The sequence below is a fragment of the Scomber scombrus genome, chromosome 10 (assembly GCF_963691925.1).
Source record: "Scomber scombrus chromosome 10, fScoSco1.1, whole genome shotgun sequence".
Classification (NCBI taxonomy): Eukaryota; Metazoa; Chordata; class Actinopteri; order Scombriformes; family Scombridae; genus Scomber; species Scomber scombrus.
This window is the reverse complement of record NC_084979.1, coordinates 28231214-28252843: the sequence shown is the minus strand read 5'-3', so window position 1 is coordinate 28252843 and position 21630 is coordinate 28231214. Positions and strand designations below refer to the sequence as shown.

Genomic DNA, 21630 nt, shown 5'->3' with positions numbered 1-21630 from the left:
AAGGAAGAAGGAAGGAAGGAAGGAAGGAAGGAAGGGAGGGAGGAAGGGGGAGAAGAAGGAAGGAATTGAGGAAAGAAGGAAGGGAGGAAGGAAAGGTGGAAGGAGGGAGGGAGGGAGTAAAAGAGGAAGGAAGTAAGGAGAGAAGGAAGGGAGGAAGGAAGGAAGGAAAGAAGTATGGAAGGAGGGGAAGAACAAAGGAAAAATTAAAGAAGGAAGGGATGAAGGAAAGGAGTAAGGAGGAGGGAGGGAGGAAAAGAGGAAGGAAGTAAGGAGAGAAGGAAGGGAGGAAGGAAAGTTGAAGGAAGGAAGGAAGGAAGGAAGGAAGGAAGGAAGGAAGGAAGGAAGGAAGGAAGGAAGGAAGGAAGGAAGGAAGGAAGGAATGAAGGAAGGAAGGAAGTGAGGAAAGAAGCATGGAAGGAGGGGAAGAACAAAGGAAAAATTAAAGAAAGAGGGAGGAAGGAAGGAAAGAAGGAACAGTCAAAAGAGATGGGGTCGATTTGACCCGGGAGGACAACAGGAGGGTTAAACTAATCATGTAACATATATTAATATTTAAGTTTCTGCAGAATGTCTTTTTTACTTTTGATACTTTACGTGCATTTAGGAGATGATACTTAATGATGATTTTACTAAGTATGATTTTAAAAGATGCACTTTCAATTGTATTAGAGTGTTTTTTTTTTACATTGTGATATTAGTAGCTTTACTTAACGAAAGTATATGAATACTTTATTTGGATGCTCAACAAAAATCAATCACAGCCGATGCTCTATCTCTTTGTCGGTCACACAATCCCTCACGGTAGCGGTAAGGTGATAAATGTATTGCCAGCTGCTCCGTGGCATAAATTCATTCCACAAAGACGTGGCATATGCTAGAGGATCAAATGTCTTTATCCTCAGAAAAGTTGTGTTGTTTTTTTCTAAATTGAAAGAGCATAAGGTCCCACTTTCACGCGACAATATAAACTCCTCACCTCAATAATTGTATCAGCTTATAAGAAGCTTACTGTAATTACAATATTGTCTTCTTAGGGGCAGCAGCCTAAAAAAAAACATGCAATACATAAATCACTCATTTCTAAATTAAATGGAAACTCGTTCAAAGAGAAGCTATACCAGAGGAGGACAGAGGGATTAAAATGTAAGTCCGCCACATTTAATATTTACAACGCAATCACACAATTAATCTGACAATGTGCTCTGTGTCTAATACCTGAACCGACTGGCCCTGTGTGTGTGTGTGTGTGTGTGTGTGTGTTTGTGTGTGTGTTCCTTCCTTCCTTCCTTCCTTCCTTCCTTCCTTCCTTCCTTCCTTCCTTCCTTCCTTCCTTCCTTCCTTCATTCCTTCCTCCTGTCCCTCCTTCCACCTTTCCTTCCTCCCTTCCTTCTTTAATTTTTCCTTTGTTCTTCCCCTCCTTCCATACTTCTTTCGTTCCTTCCTTCCTTCCCTCCTGTCTCTCCTTCCACCTTTCCTTCCTCCCTTCCTTCTTTAATTTTTCCTTTGTTCTTCCCCTCCTTCCATACTTCTTTCGTTCCTTCCTTCCTTCCTCCTTCCTTCTCTCCTTACTTCCTTCCTCTTTTCCTCCCTCCCTCCCTCCTTCCACCTTTCCTTCCTCCCTTCCTTCTTTCCTCAATTCCTTCCTTCCTTCCTCCCTCCATTCCTTCCTTCCTTCCTTCGTCCCTCCCTCCCTCTTTAATTATTTCCTTCCTCATTCCTTCCTTCCTTCCTTCTTTCCTTCCTTCCTTCCTTCTTTCCTTCTTCCCTCCCTTCCTCCCTCCCTCCCTCCCTCCCTTCCTTCCTTCCTTCCTTCCTTCCTTCGTCCCTCCCTCCCTCTTTAATTCTTTCCTTCCTCATTCCTTCCTTCCTTCCTTCCTTCCTTCCTTCCTTCCTTCCTTCCTTCCTTCTTTCCTTCCTTCCTTCCTTCCTTCCTTTTTCCCTTCCTTTCTTCCTCCCTCCTTTCCTTCCTTGACCCAAATGCAAACCAATCACACAGAGCTGAATATCTTCACATGAACCAAAAAATAGTTTGATTCACATTTGACTCCATTGTGGTAACTAAATGTGGACTTCATGAGTGGAGGCTCTGTATGAAGTAGTTCGGTTTAGTTTCGTTTAGTTTATGTCGGTCATTGAACTCAAAAACACACGTGTGAATAGAGGAAATAATCATATGTCCCTGTTTTCATTTCCCTTAAAAACTGTGACAAACTAAATAAATAAATAAATAAGTAAATAAGTAAATAACTGAAAAGGTGCAGACTGAAGCATTTGCTTATAACACCGGCCCCTTTTTACATTAGTCTTTCAAATAGCAAACATAGCAAATTTATAATAATAATGCAGTGAAAATACACACACACACACACACCACACTCATATATATATATATATATATATATATTTCCTTATATATGCATGGTTATATTTCAATCAAGCAACAACTTCTTAGACTTGTTAAATAATGTGTGTTGCAGTAGAAGAAAAGCTCCCAGGTATTTATTATAAAGTTTCAACCTGCAAGATTATGTAAGGTAATGCAGAATATAGTTTGTTTCCAGTTCACAGGAATGTTTCTGCCTGACAGAAACTCACAGGTTGAAACGTTACAGTAAATATTTGGGAGCTTGTAAGTAGCTTGTTTGACCTAACTAAGGTATTATGTGCACACTATCTACCATTATTACTTAAATAATATATGTTCCCACAGCCTGAACATAGGTTATGATCAATAATGACTTCCTCTCCTGTGTGATATGCATAAAGTATCAATACAGTAAAAAACTGTGATGAGAACAATAAACACATAGTCCCTTAAAAAGATGAGGTCGCCCTGCTTTCTGCTGTCCTGTCCCTGTTTACTCCAGTTGGGTCAAAGGTTCAGACACTGGTGGAGTAAGTATTCATATCATTTATATAGAGGACAGGTTCACATTTTTTCAAGTGTGTCTTAAAACAACAGTCATGCACCCATATAAACACAGGTGTATATAATATAAACAGGGTTTTCTTGCTATAATCATCCCTCCTCTTCATGAAATATGCCGTCATAATGTATTTACATTGTAAGTGATGGGGGCGACCCTATGGTGGCTGGGAAATGTGCAGAAGGCCTTCTCTAGAGCCGGTGTTTGGTTTGTCTGTTCTGGGCTACTGTAGAAACATGGATGTATAAAGAGAAGTGGATACAGTGTCTGAAACAGGCCCTGTTCATTCATATGAAAGTTACTCAGTGGGATATGAAGCCAAATATACTGTGCACCCTCTAAGCACCCAATGCGCCAATGGAGCATGCTCACTTGAAACTTCTGCCAGCCAAGAATACCAACTTCCGGTTCAGCGCTCTGGCTAACTTCTATCGTGCGACTCTTGTAGACCAGGGGTGTCAAACATATGGTCTGCATACTTTGCAAAGTATAAAAATTGCATTAAAAGTCATTTTTTTCTGCTGTTCACAGGTTTTTCCCCACCCTGACCAGAATATAATTCTCTGAAAAAGCAAGCAACGTTGCATATTTAAAACATTCACATATTGAACTAAGTGCAAATTGTTGTCAAGTTTGATTTACAATCAGTAAAAATCTGAGACATAATATTGTTGAAGATTGCACTCATTTTTCTTAAGACATCTCAGGCTGTTCATCTGTTTTGTAAATAGATTATTATAGTAAATAGTTTATTATAGTAAAGTTATATTATATCAATCAATCAATCAATCAATCAATCAATCAATCAATCAATCAATCAATCAATCAATGCATGCACACATGCATAGAGTAGAGTAGAGTAGAGTAGAATAGAATAGAGAACTCTTTAAAGAGACCCAACATTCCCACATGAGCAGGAACCTCAAACAGAACCAGGATCTAGGCGGACGATCATCTGCATTGACCAGTTGGGGTAAAAATTTACATTATATATATTTCTTTGTATGTTATCGTACAATGATTTCACTGGTTCGACCCACTTGAGATCGAATTGGGTTGTATGTGTGTGGCCCTTAAATTCATTTGACAGCCCTGATCTAGACTTTTGAAAACTGATCACATTTTGACAGTGAAATTAGTAATATCGTCCTGGTTATGACACTCAAACATAAATAAAAGCATCCACTAATTTACAGACATCTCATTGACTAATGTGAGTCAATCGGGGAAATTACGTGTAATTACACAGTTTGGCCACTAGGTCAACTCGGCTATAAAACCTGTTGCTGTACCTGGGAAGGGGGGGGGGGGATTGAAACCTGCTCTCTGGATATAAAGGGCTCAATTAAAAGTAAGAAAAACACAACAAAGAGGTGATATTATGTGATTATTAATATTATGTTATATGTAGATTAATATCTGTTCTGCAAGATGCAATTAAATTCTTCACACTGCACCTTTAAATTCAGTACTTGAGTTGGTTAATTTCCATAAATGGTAAACAGGAAGATAAGTGATGAAGCGTGAGGGAATAATATTGATTATTAGATCAACATGCTGAGACTGAGAGAGACTTGAGTTTAGGTTTATACACAGAGAGGAAATAAGGCGGCTGTTAAAGGGTTAACAGGAGGAGGCGCAGCAGTGGTCAGCTCGTCTGGGTGGAGTGAAGTTAAGACATTAGACTATCACAAATTAGCCCACAAGAGGACTGCATGTACTTATGGCTGAGTGGAAAAACTACAAGAGGAGAGCTTAAATAACTCAAAACAGGAAAAGAGACAAAAAAACAAAACACAGCGCTCGTGCTCGTTACACAGACCCTTAAAAAACAAAAAAAAACATGAGTGATGTGAGTGAAGAGTCGCTGCTGGATTATTTCTACTCCACCGGAGGCAATTCAGGCAGAGTCAAAAATGCAGATATACTGAAGACATTTAAGCCTTTTATTGGCCATAGTGACGTGCAGTTACGTGGTAAGTAGCGGGTCCAGTTATATATATATATATCTCTCTCTCTCATGAATGCAGCTTCGCTTTAATAATCCAGGAGAAATGGCGAAATGTGATGTGTGCTTGCATGCGGCATCAGTTTACAACACAGACACTGTTTTTCTATCCCTTCCCTGCAATGTGTTAAGATAGATGTTACCCCTTTTTATTCCAGCACACCTTATTTTAAACACGCGCATCATGAAGCTCTGCACGAGCCTGATAAGTGATAATGATGTGTATAGGTTTGGATCAGGTATGTTAGGAGCAGGGAAACATGCAGGACAAGGAGGAGGAGGAGGAGGAGGAGGGGAAGAGAGGGGACTCCCAAAAAACCATGACTGGAAAAACACTTATATAGAGAGACAGTGGTGCTAGGATGAGACTGGCACAAATACTAACAGACAGAAATCTCATGTTCATATGTGGGTTAATATTTATTTTCCACCAGTTTTTTTTATATGTTTCACTTCATTGTTCTCGCTCAGTTGTAAAGCAAACATCTGGTTCGCATTAAAAGCCCCCCTCTAAAAGATCTCCAGCTTCAGCAGGAATTGTGTCATTTCCTCCTCCTGTAGCTGCCTGAGCCAACCAACCCATCACTAAAAAACTACTCTAACAAATGTAACCATGCAAGGATATCATGTACTGTACAAGCTCTGTGGCTCAACATGAGGAATAATTATTATTTCACTGTTTTTCCTCATTAATTTAGAGATTAACCTACTTTTCTGTGAAGGTGTTTGACTTCCTCTGCTGTCTTTTTTTTGCTCTCTCTCTCTCTCTCTCTCTCTCTCTCTCTCTCTCTCTCTCTCTCTCTCTCTCTCTCTCTCTCTCTCTCTCTCTCTCTCCTCCCACTAACTGTACAGATGCTTATGCAATCCTGACCTGAATCATTGCTGACAACATAAAATCTTCTCATGTTTCGCTTACATGGACACAGTCCTTTCAGCCTGTATGTGTGTGTGTGTGTGTGTGTTACATAGTATTTGTAGTGCACCGTTATATCATTTGCAGGTTTGTATCTAAACCAGTTTAAAGCTGCAATGTTTAAAGCTGATAAGATGACGAGGAGAAAGTGAATCAGCAACAAATTTGAAGTCGTTTTTTAAGTAAAAATCACAAACGTTGGCAGGTTTCAGTTTGTCAGATTTGAAGGATTTCGAGGTTTTATTGTGAAGGAGCTAAATTCACATTACTCAGGTCCTGGTGCAAAAAGAAACAATAAATATAATAGAAAAAAACATGTTAAATAAAACAAGTATGGGACTGAAATGTAATAATAATGATAATAATAATGCATATACTGTAATAAAAGATGTATTCATCTTTAAAAACTTTACTAAAGCAAACTGAATATGTAATATGTTTCCTTGTTTCCTAAACTAAACTAAATATCTTTGGATGTTGGACTCTTGACCAGTCCACAATTAATCAATAAACTAAGCTGTAGATTATTGGATAAGGTCAATAATCATTAGTAGCACCCTGACACTGAGTTATCACATACCGACTTATCGCATAATAACGTAATTATCGACATCATCATGTCTATATTTATTTTTTTAACCTCAGTATTGCCACACTTCACATTAGCAGCTAAGAGGCTAATCATGTCATATTGGCTAAGTGAGTAGTGTCCTCCATTCCTCACTGTGCTCGTCCTGAAGCGAGCGGCCCATAATGTCAGTCTGTGTTTTTACAGAAGTGTAGCGCTGACTCTCCAATCCCCCCCTTTACATTATTATGCTATTATAATATCATTATATCAGTGGTATACAATTATCTTCAAATGAGAATGATATCGTTTATCGCGATTATTTCTGAGACAATATATCGTTGAGCAAAAAGTAGATATCATGACAGGCCTGCTCCTGTTCATACTGACCATTAGAAGATCCCTTCATAATGTTTACAATGGAAGTGATGGAGGACTAAATCCACAGTCCTCCTCCTGTGCAAAAAAAATGTATTTAAAAGTTGATCTGAAGCTAATATGAAGCTTCAGTCGTCCAAATGAGTCAAATCTTCATCTTTTATGTTTCAACGTTACAGTGTTTTTAGTACCAAAGTCTTTTTGTTCCTATACTTCCACCACAGCTCAACAGGGAAACACTAAGAGGGAATCTGATGCTAAAAAGACCGTAAATGTGTCAGATATCACTTGATATGACTAACTCAGACTGCTGAAGCCTCACATAAGCTTCACATCAACTTCTAAATGCATTTTTGCACTAATTGCCCCCTGTCAATCATATTTAAAGAGTATCTTTTAATAGCCGCTATGAACAAGAGGAATGATTAGGGAGGAAAACCTCTTTCACTGCTCATATAGACACCAAAGATAAAACACTCAACAACTGGCCAATGACAGAACACCTGCAGCTCTTATTGGCCCAGAAAAAACAAACAATGAGCGCTCGCTATTATGAAGTGATTCATTTATCTCTGCTGTGAATCTGACAACGTCTTTACCTTTGGCACTGACCGAAATACAAACATCCCCAACACGATTATCCAATGTGACCTTGTGCCTTGCAGTTTGCCAGCTTGTACCGTCCAGATGCTAAGTCAGCACTGCAGTTGTTGACAGAGGTTTAGAAAAAGCTGCCTCTCGATACTCCGCCATCTGACACGGCGGCAGTCCAATTAGAAAAAGTGCTTCCCACGTATTTAAAGTCTGTCGTAGCATGTGTGGACGCAGCTTTTCATGTCGTAATTGTGATGATAGTGTTTTAATCATAATTAAGTCCACATGCATGACTGGATTTGGATCTCTAATGAGAAAGAGAGAGGAGGAGGAGGAGGAGGAGGAGGAGGAGGAGGAAGGGGGGCTTTTTTCATCAGGATACAAAACTGGGGCATGGTGGGACATGTAGCGGTGCAGGGAGGTGTGTGTGTGTGTGTGTGTACGTGCTTGTGTGTGCTACCTGACCTCTGGCTAATAAATAACTAGCATGTACCTTTACCATGTTACCCCGCTTTGGTAGGCAAGGAATTCCTTTTGTTGAGACAGATGTTAGTGGCTGCTTCCTTTTTGGATTTCCTGTTGTTGTGAGTTGGAGCTGGGCAACCGCCTCATTACAAATGTTCTTTCCGTCCGCATCAGGAAAAGGGAAACTGCTTCAATTGTCCAGAGCTGCACGAGTACACACACACACACACACACACACACAACACACACACACACACACACACACACACACACACACACACACACACACACCTACAGGCATGAATGGAATACCTTCGCCTTTCGGAAAAAAGAAAATGTTGCGCCCCGTGTAGAGGCAGTGTGAGTGTGAAGCTCTTAATCACACAGACTGCTCGGGTCTGAATGTGAGCAAACAGAGACAGATAGCGTTATCTGATGGTGTCTGTTAGCTCGTCGGTTTGTTTGGTTCCCACAGGAAAGATTTACTGTAGTGAGGTTTTGCCCCTTTTTTTCTGCAGGATGCTCTGTGATGTTTGGGTCTGTGCTCATGCTGGACCTCCTTCCTCTTTCTAGCTTCTTTTTTTTTGTTCTTCTGTTGTTGGTTTTTTTTGCAACGTGAGCTGCATCTAGCTTGTTGTGCAAAGGCCGACTTTCCTCTTAATGCTTCATCTCACAAACCAGCATCTAATTCAGGCGACTGTAGCTCTCAAACCACACGTCTCTTATAAATACACTGATACGTTATTGCCTCGTCTCTATAGATAGAAATATAGATCAGGGCCCCGACCGATACTGTATTTTTGGGGCCAATGCACATACCAATATTAAAGAGTGTAAACATATCATCTTATATATATATACAGAACATATAAATGTATAAACACACATTTTGTTTCAATGATACCTCAAAATGTGGTTATCAAACACTTCATATTTTACAGTTTAACATTAAACTTTATTGACATCAGTGCACTCAAACAATAAACACCACTAGGAATTTGATAGCTGCAAATACTTGAACTAAGGAAAAGGGTCAAATATACATAAAATGCAGCGTATATAACTTTTTTAAATTAATATACGCTGAATATTATATTTACTAATAATATAATAACATAATAATGTACGCTAATACCGATGCATCTGTGATATCGATTACTTCATTTACCCCAAAGGGAAATTAAAGTGTTATAAAAGCCACGTGACATGAAATAATGAGGTTAGGCAAAAGATACACAACATACTAATAAATGTTTCATTATATAGATAATGAATAGACTCACTCAGTATAACAATAAATAGAATATACTGTTTGCTGAGTATCCTGTTCAGTGATGTTAATATGCTGTAATACAATCAATCAATCAATCAATCAATCAATCAATCAATCAATCAATCAATCAATCAATCAATCAATCAATTAATCAATCTTTATTTGTATAGCACCAAATCACAACAAAGACACTTTACACACAGAGCAGGTCAGATAGACAATGTTAAAGTATTAAGGTTCAAGATCGTCTGGATTTTAAACAGAATTAAGTAATAGAGTAATAATTTAGACACTTTATACTATTATAATGTAGTATAGTATATACTATTATAATGTAGTATAGTATATACTATTATAATATAGTATAGTGTATACTATTATAATGTAGTATAGTATATACTATTATAATGTAGTATAGTGTATACTATTATAATGTAGTATAGTATATACTATTATAATGTAGTATAGTATATACTATTATAATGCAGTATAGTATATATACTATTATAATGCAGTATAGTGTATATACTATTATAATGCAGTATAGTGTATATACTATTATAATGTAGTATAGTGTATATACTATTATAATGCAGTATAGTGTATATACTATTATAGTGTAGTATAGTGTATACTATTATAATGCAGTATAGTATATATACTATTATAATGCAGTATAGTGTATATACTATTATAATGTAGTATAGTATATACTATTATAATGCAGTATAGTGTATATACTATTATAATGCAGTATAGTATATATACTATTATAATGCAGTATAGTGTATATACTATTATAATGCAGTATAGTGTATACTATTATAATGCAGTATAGTATATATATTATTATAATGCAGTATAGTATATACTATTATAATGCAGTATAGTGTATACTATTATAATGCAGTATAGTATATATATTATTATAATGCAGTATAGTATATACTATTATAATGCAGTATAGTGTATATACTATTATAATGCAGTATAGTGTATATACTATTATAATGCAGTATAGTATATATACTATTATAATGTAGTATAGTATATACTATTATAATGCAGTATAGTGTATATACTATTATAATGCAGTATAGTGTATATACTATTATAATGTAGTATAGTATATACTATTATAATGCAGTATAGTGTATATACTATTATAATGCAGTATAGTATATATACTATTATAATGTAGTATAGTATATACTATTATAATGCAGTATAGTGTATATACTATTATAATGTAGTATAGTGTATACTATTATAATGCAGTATAGTGTATACTATTATAATGCAGTATAGTGTATATACTATTATAATGTAGTATAGTATATATACTATTATAATGTAGTATAGTATATACTATTATAATGCAGTATAGTGTATATACTATTATAATGTAGTATAGTATATACTATTATAATGTAGTATAGTATATACTATTATAATGTAGTATAGTGTATATACTATTATAATGTAGTATAGTATATACTATTATAATGTAGTATAGTATATACTATTATAATGTAGTATAGTGTATATACTATTATAATGCAGTATAGTTTATACTATTATAATGTAGTATAGTATATACTATTATAATGTAGTATAGTGTATATACTATTATAATGTAGTATAGTATATACTATTATAATGTAGTATAGTATATACTATTATAATGTAGTATAGTGTATATACTATTATAATGCAGTATAGTTTATACTATTATAATGCAGTATAGTATATACTATTATAATGTAGTATAGTATATACTATTATAATGTAGTATAGTTTATACTATTATAATGCAGTATAGTATATACTATTATAATGTAGTATAGTGTATATACTATTATAATGTAGTATAGTTTATACTATTATAATGTAGTATAGTATATACTATTATAATGTAGTATAGTGTATACTATTATAATGCAGTATAGTATATACTATTATAATGTAGTATAGTGTATACTATTATAATGTAGTATAGTATATACTATTATAATGTAGTATAGTTTATACTATTATAATGTAGTATAGTATATACTATTATAATGTAGTATAGTTTATACTATTATAATGCAGTATAGTATATACTATTATAATGTAGTATAGTGTATATACTATTATAATGTAGTATAGTATATACTATTATAATGTATTATAGTGTATATACTATTATAATGTAGTATAGTATATACTATTATAATGTAGTATAGTATATACTATTATAATGCAGTATAGTATATACTATTATAATGTAGTATAGTATATACTATTATAATGCAGTATAGTATATACTATTATAATGTAGTATAGTGTATATACTATTATAATGTAGTATAGTATATACTATTATAATGCAGTATAGTATATACTATTATAATGTAGTATAGTGTATATACTATTATAATGTAGTATAGTATATACTATTATAATGTATTATAGTGTATATACTATTATAATGTAGTATAGTGTATACTATTATAATGTAGTATAGTATATACTATTATAATGTAGTATAGTGTATATACTATTATAATGCAGTATAGTGTATACTATTATAATGCAGTATAGTGTATATACTATTATAATGCAGTATAGTATATACTATTATAATGTAGTATAGTGTATATACTATTATAATTCAGTATAGTGTATACTATTATAATGTAGTATAGTGTATATACTATTATAATGCAGTATAGTATATACTATTATAATGCAGTATAGTATATATACTATTATAATGCAGTATAGTATATACTATTATAATGCAGTATAGTATATACTATTATAATGTAGTATAGTATATACTATTATAATGCAGTATAGTATATACTATTATAATGTAGTATAGTGTATACTATTATAATGTAGTATAGTATATACTATTATAATGTAGTATAGTATATATACTATTATAATGTAGTATAGTATATACTATTATAATGTAGTATAGTTTATACTATTATAATGTAGTATAGTATATACTATTATAATGCAGTATAGTGTATATACTATTATAATGTAGTATAGTGTATACTATTATAATGCAGTATAGTGTATATACTATTATAATGTAGTATAGTTTATACTATTATAATGTAGTATAGTATATACTATTATAATGTAGTATAGTATATACTATTATAATGTAGTATAGTATATACTATTATAATGTAGTATAGTATATATACTATTATAATGTAGTATAGTATATACTATTATAATGCAGTATAGTATATATACTATTATAATGCAGTATAGTATATACTATTATAATGTAGTATAGTATATACTATTATAATGTAGTATAGTATATATACTATTATAATGTAGTATAGTATATACTATTATAATGTAGTATAGTTTATACTATTATAATGTAGTATAGTATATACTATTATAATGCAGTATAGTGTATATACTATTATAATGTAGTATAGTGTATACTATTATAATGTAGTATAGTATATACTATTATAATGCAGTATAGTATATACTATTATAATGCAGTATAGTGTATATACTATTATAATGCAGTATAGTATATACTATTATAATGTAGTATAGTGTATATACTATTATAATGTAGTATAGTGTATATACTATTATAATGCAGTATAGTGTATATACTATTATAATGTAGTATAGTATATACTATTATAATGCAGTATAGTATATATACTATTATAATGCAGTATAGTATATACTATTATAATGCAGTATAGTATATACTATTATAATGTAGTATAGTGTATATACTATTATAATGTAGTATAGTATATACTATTATAATGTAGTATAGTATATATACTATTATAATGTAGTATAGTATATATACTATTATAATGCAGTATAGTATATACTATTATAATGTAGTATAGTGTATATACTATTATAATGTAGTATAGTATATACTATTATAATGTAGTATAGTATATATACTATTATAATGTAGTATAGTATATACTATTATAATGCAGTATAGTATATACTATTATAATGCAGTATAGTATATATACTATTATAATGCAGTATAGTATATACTATTATAATGCAGTATAGTATATACTATTATAATGCAGTATAGTATATACTATTATAATGCAGTATAGTGTATATACTATTATAATGCAGTATAGTATATATACTATTATAATGCAGTATAGTATATACTATTATAATGCAGTATAGTATATATACTATTATAATGCAGTATAGTATATACTATTATAATGCAGTATAGTGTATATACTATTATAATGCAGTATAGTATATACTATTATAATGCAGTATAGTGTATATACTATTATAATGCAGTATAGTATATATACTATTATAATGCAGTATAGTATATACTATTATAATGCAGTATAGTATATACTATTATAATGCAGTATAGTGTATATACTATTATAATGCAGTATAGTATATACTATTATAATGTAGTATAGTGTATATACTATTATAATGCAGTATAGTGTATATACTATTATAATGCAGTATAGTGTATACTATTATAATGCAGTATAGTATATATACTATTATAATGTAGTATAGTGTATACTAATATAATGTAGTATAGTATATACTATTATAATGCAGTATAGTATATACTATTATAATGTAGTATAGTATATACTATTATAATGCAGTATAGTGTATACTATTATAATGTAGTATAGTATATACTATTATAATGCAGTATAGTATATACTATTATAATGTAGTATAGTATATATACTATTATAATGTCGTATAACTTACATACCAATTTAATGTATTTATATACTCTGAAGTAAAATGTAAATATACTTACCATTACAGTAAATGAAAGTAGATTTATTCGTGTCATTATCAGGAAATAGTTGAGCAGAGTTTGTCCAATTTCTTTTCACCTTCATTTGCTTTTTTTTGGCCTTTTGATCCACTAATGTATCACTGAATGTGAGAAATTAGAAGTTATATTTAGTTTTCAGGTTTTTTTCACTCCATTTTTCTCTCTCGCTGCAGCTAAATACAGAGAAGAATTCAAGCTCATCATCGACCGGATCGCTGTGGTGAAGTCGGAGAATGTAAGTATAAAACTAATAAAAATATTTCTACCTTTTGGGAGGGAAAAAAAAGCTCAGCTCACATGTTTTCTGTCCATATTTCCACAGTGATTCATAACCAGACACATGTATCAGCTATGAAACTGAACTTTCTTAGCGAGCATTCATCCTGTGTTTCTACTTTGTTTATCTGCAGAACTTGTTGTACTCTCTCTGGTTTCCCTCCAGGGAACGCAGCTGCAACTTTCATTTTCCTTGAAACTATTTTTATGAAGTATTTTTTACTTATTGAAGCCAATAAAAATGTTACTGCTAAATTAATCACTCCAAATACCGTTCAGTTATTATTTACTGACTGGATTTAAGCTTTCCTTTAAAGGGAGGATTTATGTGTTTGCTAAGCTTTTCTTTATTTTTATCCTCTTTTTAATGATTTTACTATTATTATTATTATCCAACTATATATATACATACATATATACTATATATATACACTTGCCGAGCACTTTATTAGAAACATATATGATGCTTATATAGATGTTCTGTGCTTGTTGGCATCGTCAGAAAGGCGATTTTTTGTCATGTTTTCTTCTAAAAGTATTAATTTATGGCACATCTGTTATATTAGACTGCACAGGTGCTCACACACACACACACACACACACACACACACACACACACACACACACACACACACACACACACATACAAAGTCTTACTTCTGTCGTATTTACATAGACTTACATTCATTTCCTAAAGTCTTACCGTAACCCTAACCTGAACAACTGACCCAAAAATCTGCATTTTACCATCTGTGGACACCTAAAGTGGCTCAAGTCATACTCACACTCACACACACACACACACACACACACACACACACACACACACACACACACACACACACACACACACACACACACACACACACACACACACACACACACACACACACACACACACACACACACACACACACACCTCTACTAACCCACATGCATCCCATCTCTACACCATGTCGCTCCTCCTCTCTGTACGTCTGATTATATTGAATTATGCATGTTGCATTTTTAATTTATGATGTCATGTTTATCACTGTTTAGTCACCTATTGTTTGTCTTGCATCACCATTAAAAAATCAGGCAACGATAGAGAGATAAATATATTCTTCTGCAAAAGAGAAATTCATTATGCTCAGTTCAGTACCATACAGACAATGAATAGATAAATAAATAAATAAATAAAACACTGCAGTACTAAAACCCTATTCCAAAGAGACAAACATGATTATAAAAGAGATGGTTGGCTTAGCAAAAACGTCTTATTTCTAAAAAAAAAGAAAAATCCACTTAACAGCACTCTAATATTCATAATACCTGTTTTATAGTTATATCTGGTTTATTCAGACAGTAAATTAAAAAGTGACAAGTTGTGGTTTAATTGAGAGTTATGTACTGTAACTAATTCCAAATGAAAGAGGATGTAACTCTCTGTAAAAAACACATTTAATTCTTCTTACATTTTAACTAGCAATAACAAGTCAAGTATCAAGCTTTAGAGGCTGATTTTTAAACATTTAGAGAGCCAGACTCACCATTTCTCCCTGCTACTAGCTAATTGTGTCATGGCTCGATCTTCATACTGTTTGTTTAACGCTTAGACACAAGAGAGATGTCGATTGTCTCATCTAACTCTCGGCAGGGAAAGCAGATTAGCATATTTCCAAACTAGTCTTTTTAACATGCAGTTTTATTGAAGTTAAGATCTTATTTTTTCCAGTTCAATAAATCACACATACAAGCTGTCCAAAAAAGATCCAAATCATTTATAAACCATAACTCTATGTGCAGTACTGCTTGAAAATGTCAAAGTCCAGATATTTAGAGTTAGTTCCACTGATGTGTGTGAAGAAATGAACCTGACTTGTGAGCTGTAATATGATTTAAAGGGCATTAGAAATGTGAGTTACACAGATAAATGTGATTTCCACCGTTATATAAACACATTAAAACTGCATCAGATGGCTTCAAGTTAGGAGGAGTTGCATCTAATTCAGCCCTGATTTGTTCTTTCTACTTTTTAAACCTATATTCTGCTTTTTGGCTGTCTCGCAGGGTGAAAAGTATCTTTTCCTAAAGAAGAAATACAGGCAGCTGCTGCAAGAGCGAGACAGTAAAAATCAGGGGACAGAAGTGGACGGTCTGACGAATGTAAGCACGACCCGAACGCCGGCCGCTGTACAATGGGAGGTGACGGACACCTCGACCGCTTCTCTTCTCCAGAAGGAACTTCAAGATGAGCTGATGACATGTGGAGAGCATGAAAGTGCTGCAGAGGTGAATTCAAACTCTTTATCTAACTCTGGCTGCTAAAAGTCCAACTCAGTGACTCTGCTATCAGCCCAGCAGCACACCGTGTTTACTGTTGGTGGGAATGACGCATATTTATCTAAACAAGGCCGTCTTTGTTAGTGCACTCTGCCTTTTCTCTCTCAGCATGTGTCAGCATTCAATGACGGCCCTGCGGCATGGATATTTACACAGAGGAACACTGTCGAACAGAAAAAAAGCTCTTTCATTGGCGCATAATGTAAGTTAGCTGCTATGGGAATAAATGGTAAGGTCAAAGGGCTTATCTGTTTACATAAAGGGAGGAGCCGTATAAAACTAATGCATGGAGGCTCTCTGACTGTTGTGAAAATAAACACAATGTGTGCTGGTTAAATGCACAGTAATCCTCTGGAAGTACTTTTACATATTGTTTCATGCGATAAAACTTGAGCATTTAATCATAGATTTGGAAGATTAATGTATTTTTTCCGCCCCGCCGGTGGAATATCCTCGCACATGCTTTGTTCAAACAGGCACTAAAGCAAACATTATCTGCCCGCACCCAGATGGTGAGAAGAAGAAGAAGAGAGCGAGAGCAGAGTGCTAATGCAGGCGGCCGGCGCTCCACACACACACACACACACACACACACACACACACACACACACACACACACACACACACACACACACACACACACACACACACACACACACACACACATACACACACACACAGCGACGTGTTTGTGCTGTAAACACTCACACAAATCGCACACTGTTCAGAGTTTATCACGTGATTGTCTGCAGCACATTCTACATAAACTTCCTGTCAGCCACATCCAAGCAAACCATGATAAGAAGTTTTGGCTCATGATGTCACTGTGTAGCACGAGGGTGTAATTTGGTGCCATGCTTTAAATCCCTCTGTGCAGTCAGCGTAGCGGTTAGCAACCAGCGCTAATGCTTTTGGCCCACCTGCATACTGTTAGTTTAGTGTTGAACCTTCCTGTTGTCCCTGGATCAGTTTTGATGCAGGAGGACAGCAGGCGTTAACTAAAAAATGAGGTATAGTCTAATTTAAATGATGCCTATTGACCATAATACCCCCAAAAAATATGTAAAACCTAATAAGTTGAAATGAAGTTGGCTAAAAACTCAGAATTGGGTGTTAATTTATAAAGAGTCAAACCAAACCAGGTCGATTTAAACCAATGAGGGCAACAGTTGCACGGTCGACAGGAAGACAAATGGAGGGTTAAAGGCTCGGGAGATTTTACTGTCAACAAATCTCATGTGCAGAGCCAAAGCAACAATGAATTTATCTTATCTTATAAGTATTGTGAGTGTATTCAGAGAGCCTCTTGACTTCATATTACATTGTTAATTGCTCAAATAACTAAAGTTCATTATCAGTAGCGTCGCTTTACACAGAACTGCTCTCTGGAGTAGGGCTGGGCGATATGAGCAGAGTCAAATATCACAATATGTTTGACCAAATACCTCAATATCAATATTTTGACAATTTTGTATTGATGACTATTGGTGCTTTAACAAAATATTCACACAATGATATTTTTGATAAATAATCATCAGTAATGTGGATATAATGACACATTTTATAAAGGCAGATAATAGAGCAGTCTGTTAAGCTCAGAAAATACATTTTTACTGTGATGCAGCTTTTAAAAGCAGGAAAAGACACTTATTCTATATCACGATATAACGATATTTAGAATCTAAGATGATATCTATAAAACATCATGATATTGATATAATATCAATTTATTGCCCAGCCCTAGTCTGGAGTCTTTGGAGCCGTTTCTAGTCACAACAACCCTGACGGGAGCTCTACATCCAACATATTATTAACCTTTATTTTACTTCTAAGGACCATTGAAGAGGAATCATCATTTATAATAGATAGATAGATAATATGTTATTGTCAGACAGGTCTGAACATTTTCTTCACAGACATGCAACACCAATACACAAAAACAGTAACATCAGACAAAGCAGTGACACATCAAACTCTACAAACAACATGCACAACACATTAATGTCCCTTCACTTGGTTTCTTGATCTTGACTTAGATTCAGTGTTTAGCATAAGGAGCAGCAACAATGCCAAAACAATGTTGGGCAGGTAAATAGAAGGAAATCAAATGATGAATAAATACAAGTAAATCAGATTAGATTTAAAAAAAAGTTGTAATAAATTAAAACAAAGTCAGAAATAAGACTTTTGAACAGCTGTAGTGGTGGTAAAGGATCTAATGTTTTAAAGCCTTTTGCAGATTGTTCCAAGTGTAATAAAAATAAGAATAATATAATCAAATATTAAAATAAAACAGATAAAACACAGTGAATGCAGCATCAGCAGAGTCTCAATTGTAAACATTAATTTAAAAAAATCATGTTTAAACTAATTTAATTCTTTAGAAAGTTGCTCAAATGATGAACTATTAGGTCATTTATCAAGTTGAACAAAACTTTAATGCCCTTTAAAATATTCAGATTTCTAGTAATTTAACCTTTTTGATTCCAGATGAAGTTATGTTAATATTATTTTTTCATGCTTTTCCTTTTATTCATAGAGACATGTAGATGGACACTCACTCTGGGTTATTAAAAAAACATATTTAACTACATTTCACTGTCAGAGAAAGAGCACATCTTGAAGGCAAACTCCTCCGGTAGTTCCTATGTTTACCACCAGGTGGTGCTAAATAAATTACCTGGATTTGTAACCTACAGTCTGTTGAGTTTGAGTGGAAGGAGGGGGGGGGGGTCAGTAGGGGTACAGGGGGCGGCAGCATGGGGAGATCTGCATTTAAATGAAGCTCTCCGTTATTATGTTAAGCAGCAACATGTTAGACCTCATTAGAAAGATAATAATCATTTGTGCGCATTAAATAGATTGGGATTCATCTCACAGAGAGATATGTGGCTTTCCTTGATGTCCTGAGTAATAGACAGATGAAATATGTTGCAATCAGATTAAGTGAGCTTGCTGAAGGTATTAGTCTATAAACTTTGTATTTAGGACAGTCAGTTGTCTTATAGCAGCTACCTGGCTCATTCGCTGCAGTGTTATTCTTAATTAAAGCATCTGAGGTGCTAAACTGTGTTTTTTATTCAACCTAAAGCTTCATAGGAGATGTTTCTTTGTATTATTGTGCTTTAAATTCAGAATAAATCTCTGAGAAAGGATCATTTTCTGGTTCCTTTTAAGCTTTAATTTATTCATATTGTCCTTTTCACAGTGTGTCACTTTGTAGTTGTGTCCTTCTTAGAGAGGAGCAGCTGTGATCAGCCTGATTTCATGCTGGTTATAATGGATCTTAATGGTTTTATGGTGGAGGAAAAAAAAGGTGCAGAGTAGATCCTGCTGTGGTTTGGAACTTTTTTTTTTTTCTTTTTCTTTCCCCGTCCTTGAAACCTCTTTACCACCTGAATCCAGAGGAACTGAATTCAAGCTAACAACAGCCACAGTTCACCTGCTGAGGATGAAATTACCATTTTAACAGGCATCGCTCACTCCAACATATAAACAGGGAGGGCAGCAGGGCAGGAGGGAAGCATTAGATAGTGACTCATTCATTTAAAGACAACACGTGCTCTTTATGAGAAGCCATGTGAGTGAGTCTAGAGATGACAGCGTTAGTTATTGACGGTTGGTCGGCTTCACGCTTTGATCCAGACTGAAATATCTCAATTTATGACATTCATGGTTTCCAGATGCTGAACTGAAATAACTTACCTGACTTTTTTCTGTCTATCGGGTCAATTTAAATGTGTCCAATACTTTGCTTTACGATCAAATCCCTGAAAAACAGATGACATTCCCATCATCATTTATGGCTTACATGCACCCCTGTTTCCTGGTTACGATCAGGTGTTTGCAGTATTATGTGTTGCACATGTGAACATCATATGATAAAGTACTGCAGTAGAAACCAGAATAGGGTGGCATAAAATATAAAAATACTGTCATTTAGTTATTTGGTGTAATTTAGACATGCAGCATCTATTGCGTGTCTGTCTATCCTGGATAAAGGATATTTCCTGTGTTGCCCCTCTGGAGATTTCTTCCATTTTTCGTCCATTAAAGGTTTGTTTCTGCTCATCCAAATCAAGGTGTACTGCTGTAAATCCCCCCTGAGGGACATTTCTGGTATTGGGGGATATAAAAATGGACTTAACTTGAAACGTAAACCTTATCCAGGTTTCTGAACATCCTCTGTTAGTAGAGGAATGAGAGGAATCAAGACACAGACTTTCATAGCGTTGTTATTTATACAGTGACCAAGTTTCTCTTGTTTTATGTAAACGCCAAATCTATAATAATCATCCAGAGTCACGAGTATGGCTCCAGACTTTTCTTTAATTGTGTAACATGTATAACCTGAATCCCCCCCCTCCTTCACTTTGATTTGGTTGTTGGAGTACAGTTTCATTTCGCTCTAGTCAAGGCAAATGTTTTATTTACTCTAAAGCACATTTCAACAACAAGGCTATTCAAATGTGCTTTACATAAAACATAAAATGCATCAGGACAGAATATAAAAACAACACACGGCAAAATAAAAAAGACATTTAAAACATTATTAAAAGTGTTAAATTGGACATTAAATTAAGCTAAAATAGATTAAAGACAGATAAAAACAGGAGAATAAAAAGTTAGAGTGCAGTGTGAGAGGTCAAGAGCCTTCTGCTGATCTGCTTCTCCACCTTTAAATCCCGCCTGAAAACAAACCTACTCCCAGTGGCAAACTCTGACTCGCACTGACTACATTGTCATATACATATTTATTTATTAATTTATTTATCTTTTGAAAAATTGCACTAACTTCCACTTCAATGTTTGCTGATTTTATTATGTTCGATGTGCTGTTGTTGTTGTTTTATGTGTCTTGTAAGGTTTCCTTGAGTGCTTTGAAAGGCGCCTATAAATAATATGCATCATTATTATTATTAATAGTATTATTATTATTATTATTATTATTATTATTATCATTATTATTATTAACCCTAAAATGTTTACTAAATAATAAGCAGTTGTTAACAGAAACGTCGTCAGTCGTGATTTTAAAAGACCCGAGA

General features: G+C 33.9%; 1 protein-coding gene across 1 annotated transcript in view; it reads left to right on the top strand.

The window, feature by feature from the left end:
• Nucleotides 1-4633: 4633 nt before the first annotated feature.
• LOC133988322 (ankyrin repeat domain-containing protein SOWAHA) overlaps nt 4634-21630 on the top strand; it is a 30147-nt gene continuing 13150 nt past the window's right edge. The window contains exons 1-3 of the mRNA XM_062427946.1: nt 4634-4903; nt 14155-14216; nt 16310-16531. Of these exons, the coding sequence (XP_062283930.1) occupies nt 4771-4903; nt 14155-14216; nt 16310-16531 (417 nt within the window). The 5' untranslated portion in view covers nt 4634-4770. The remainder of the gene's footprint in view (nt 4904-14154; nt 14217-16309; nt 16532-21630) is intronic.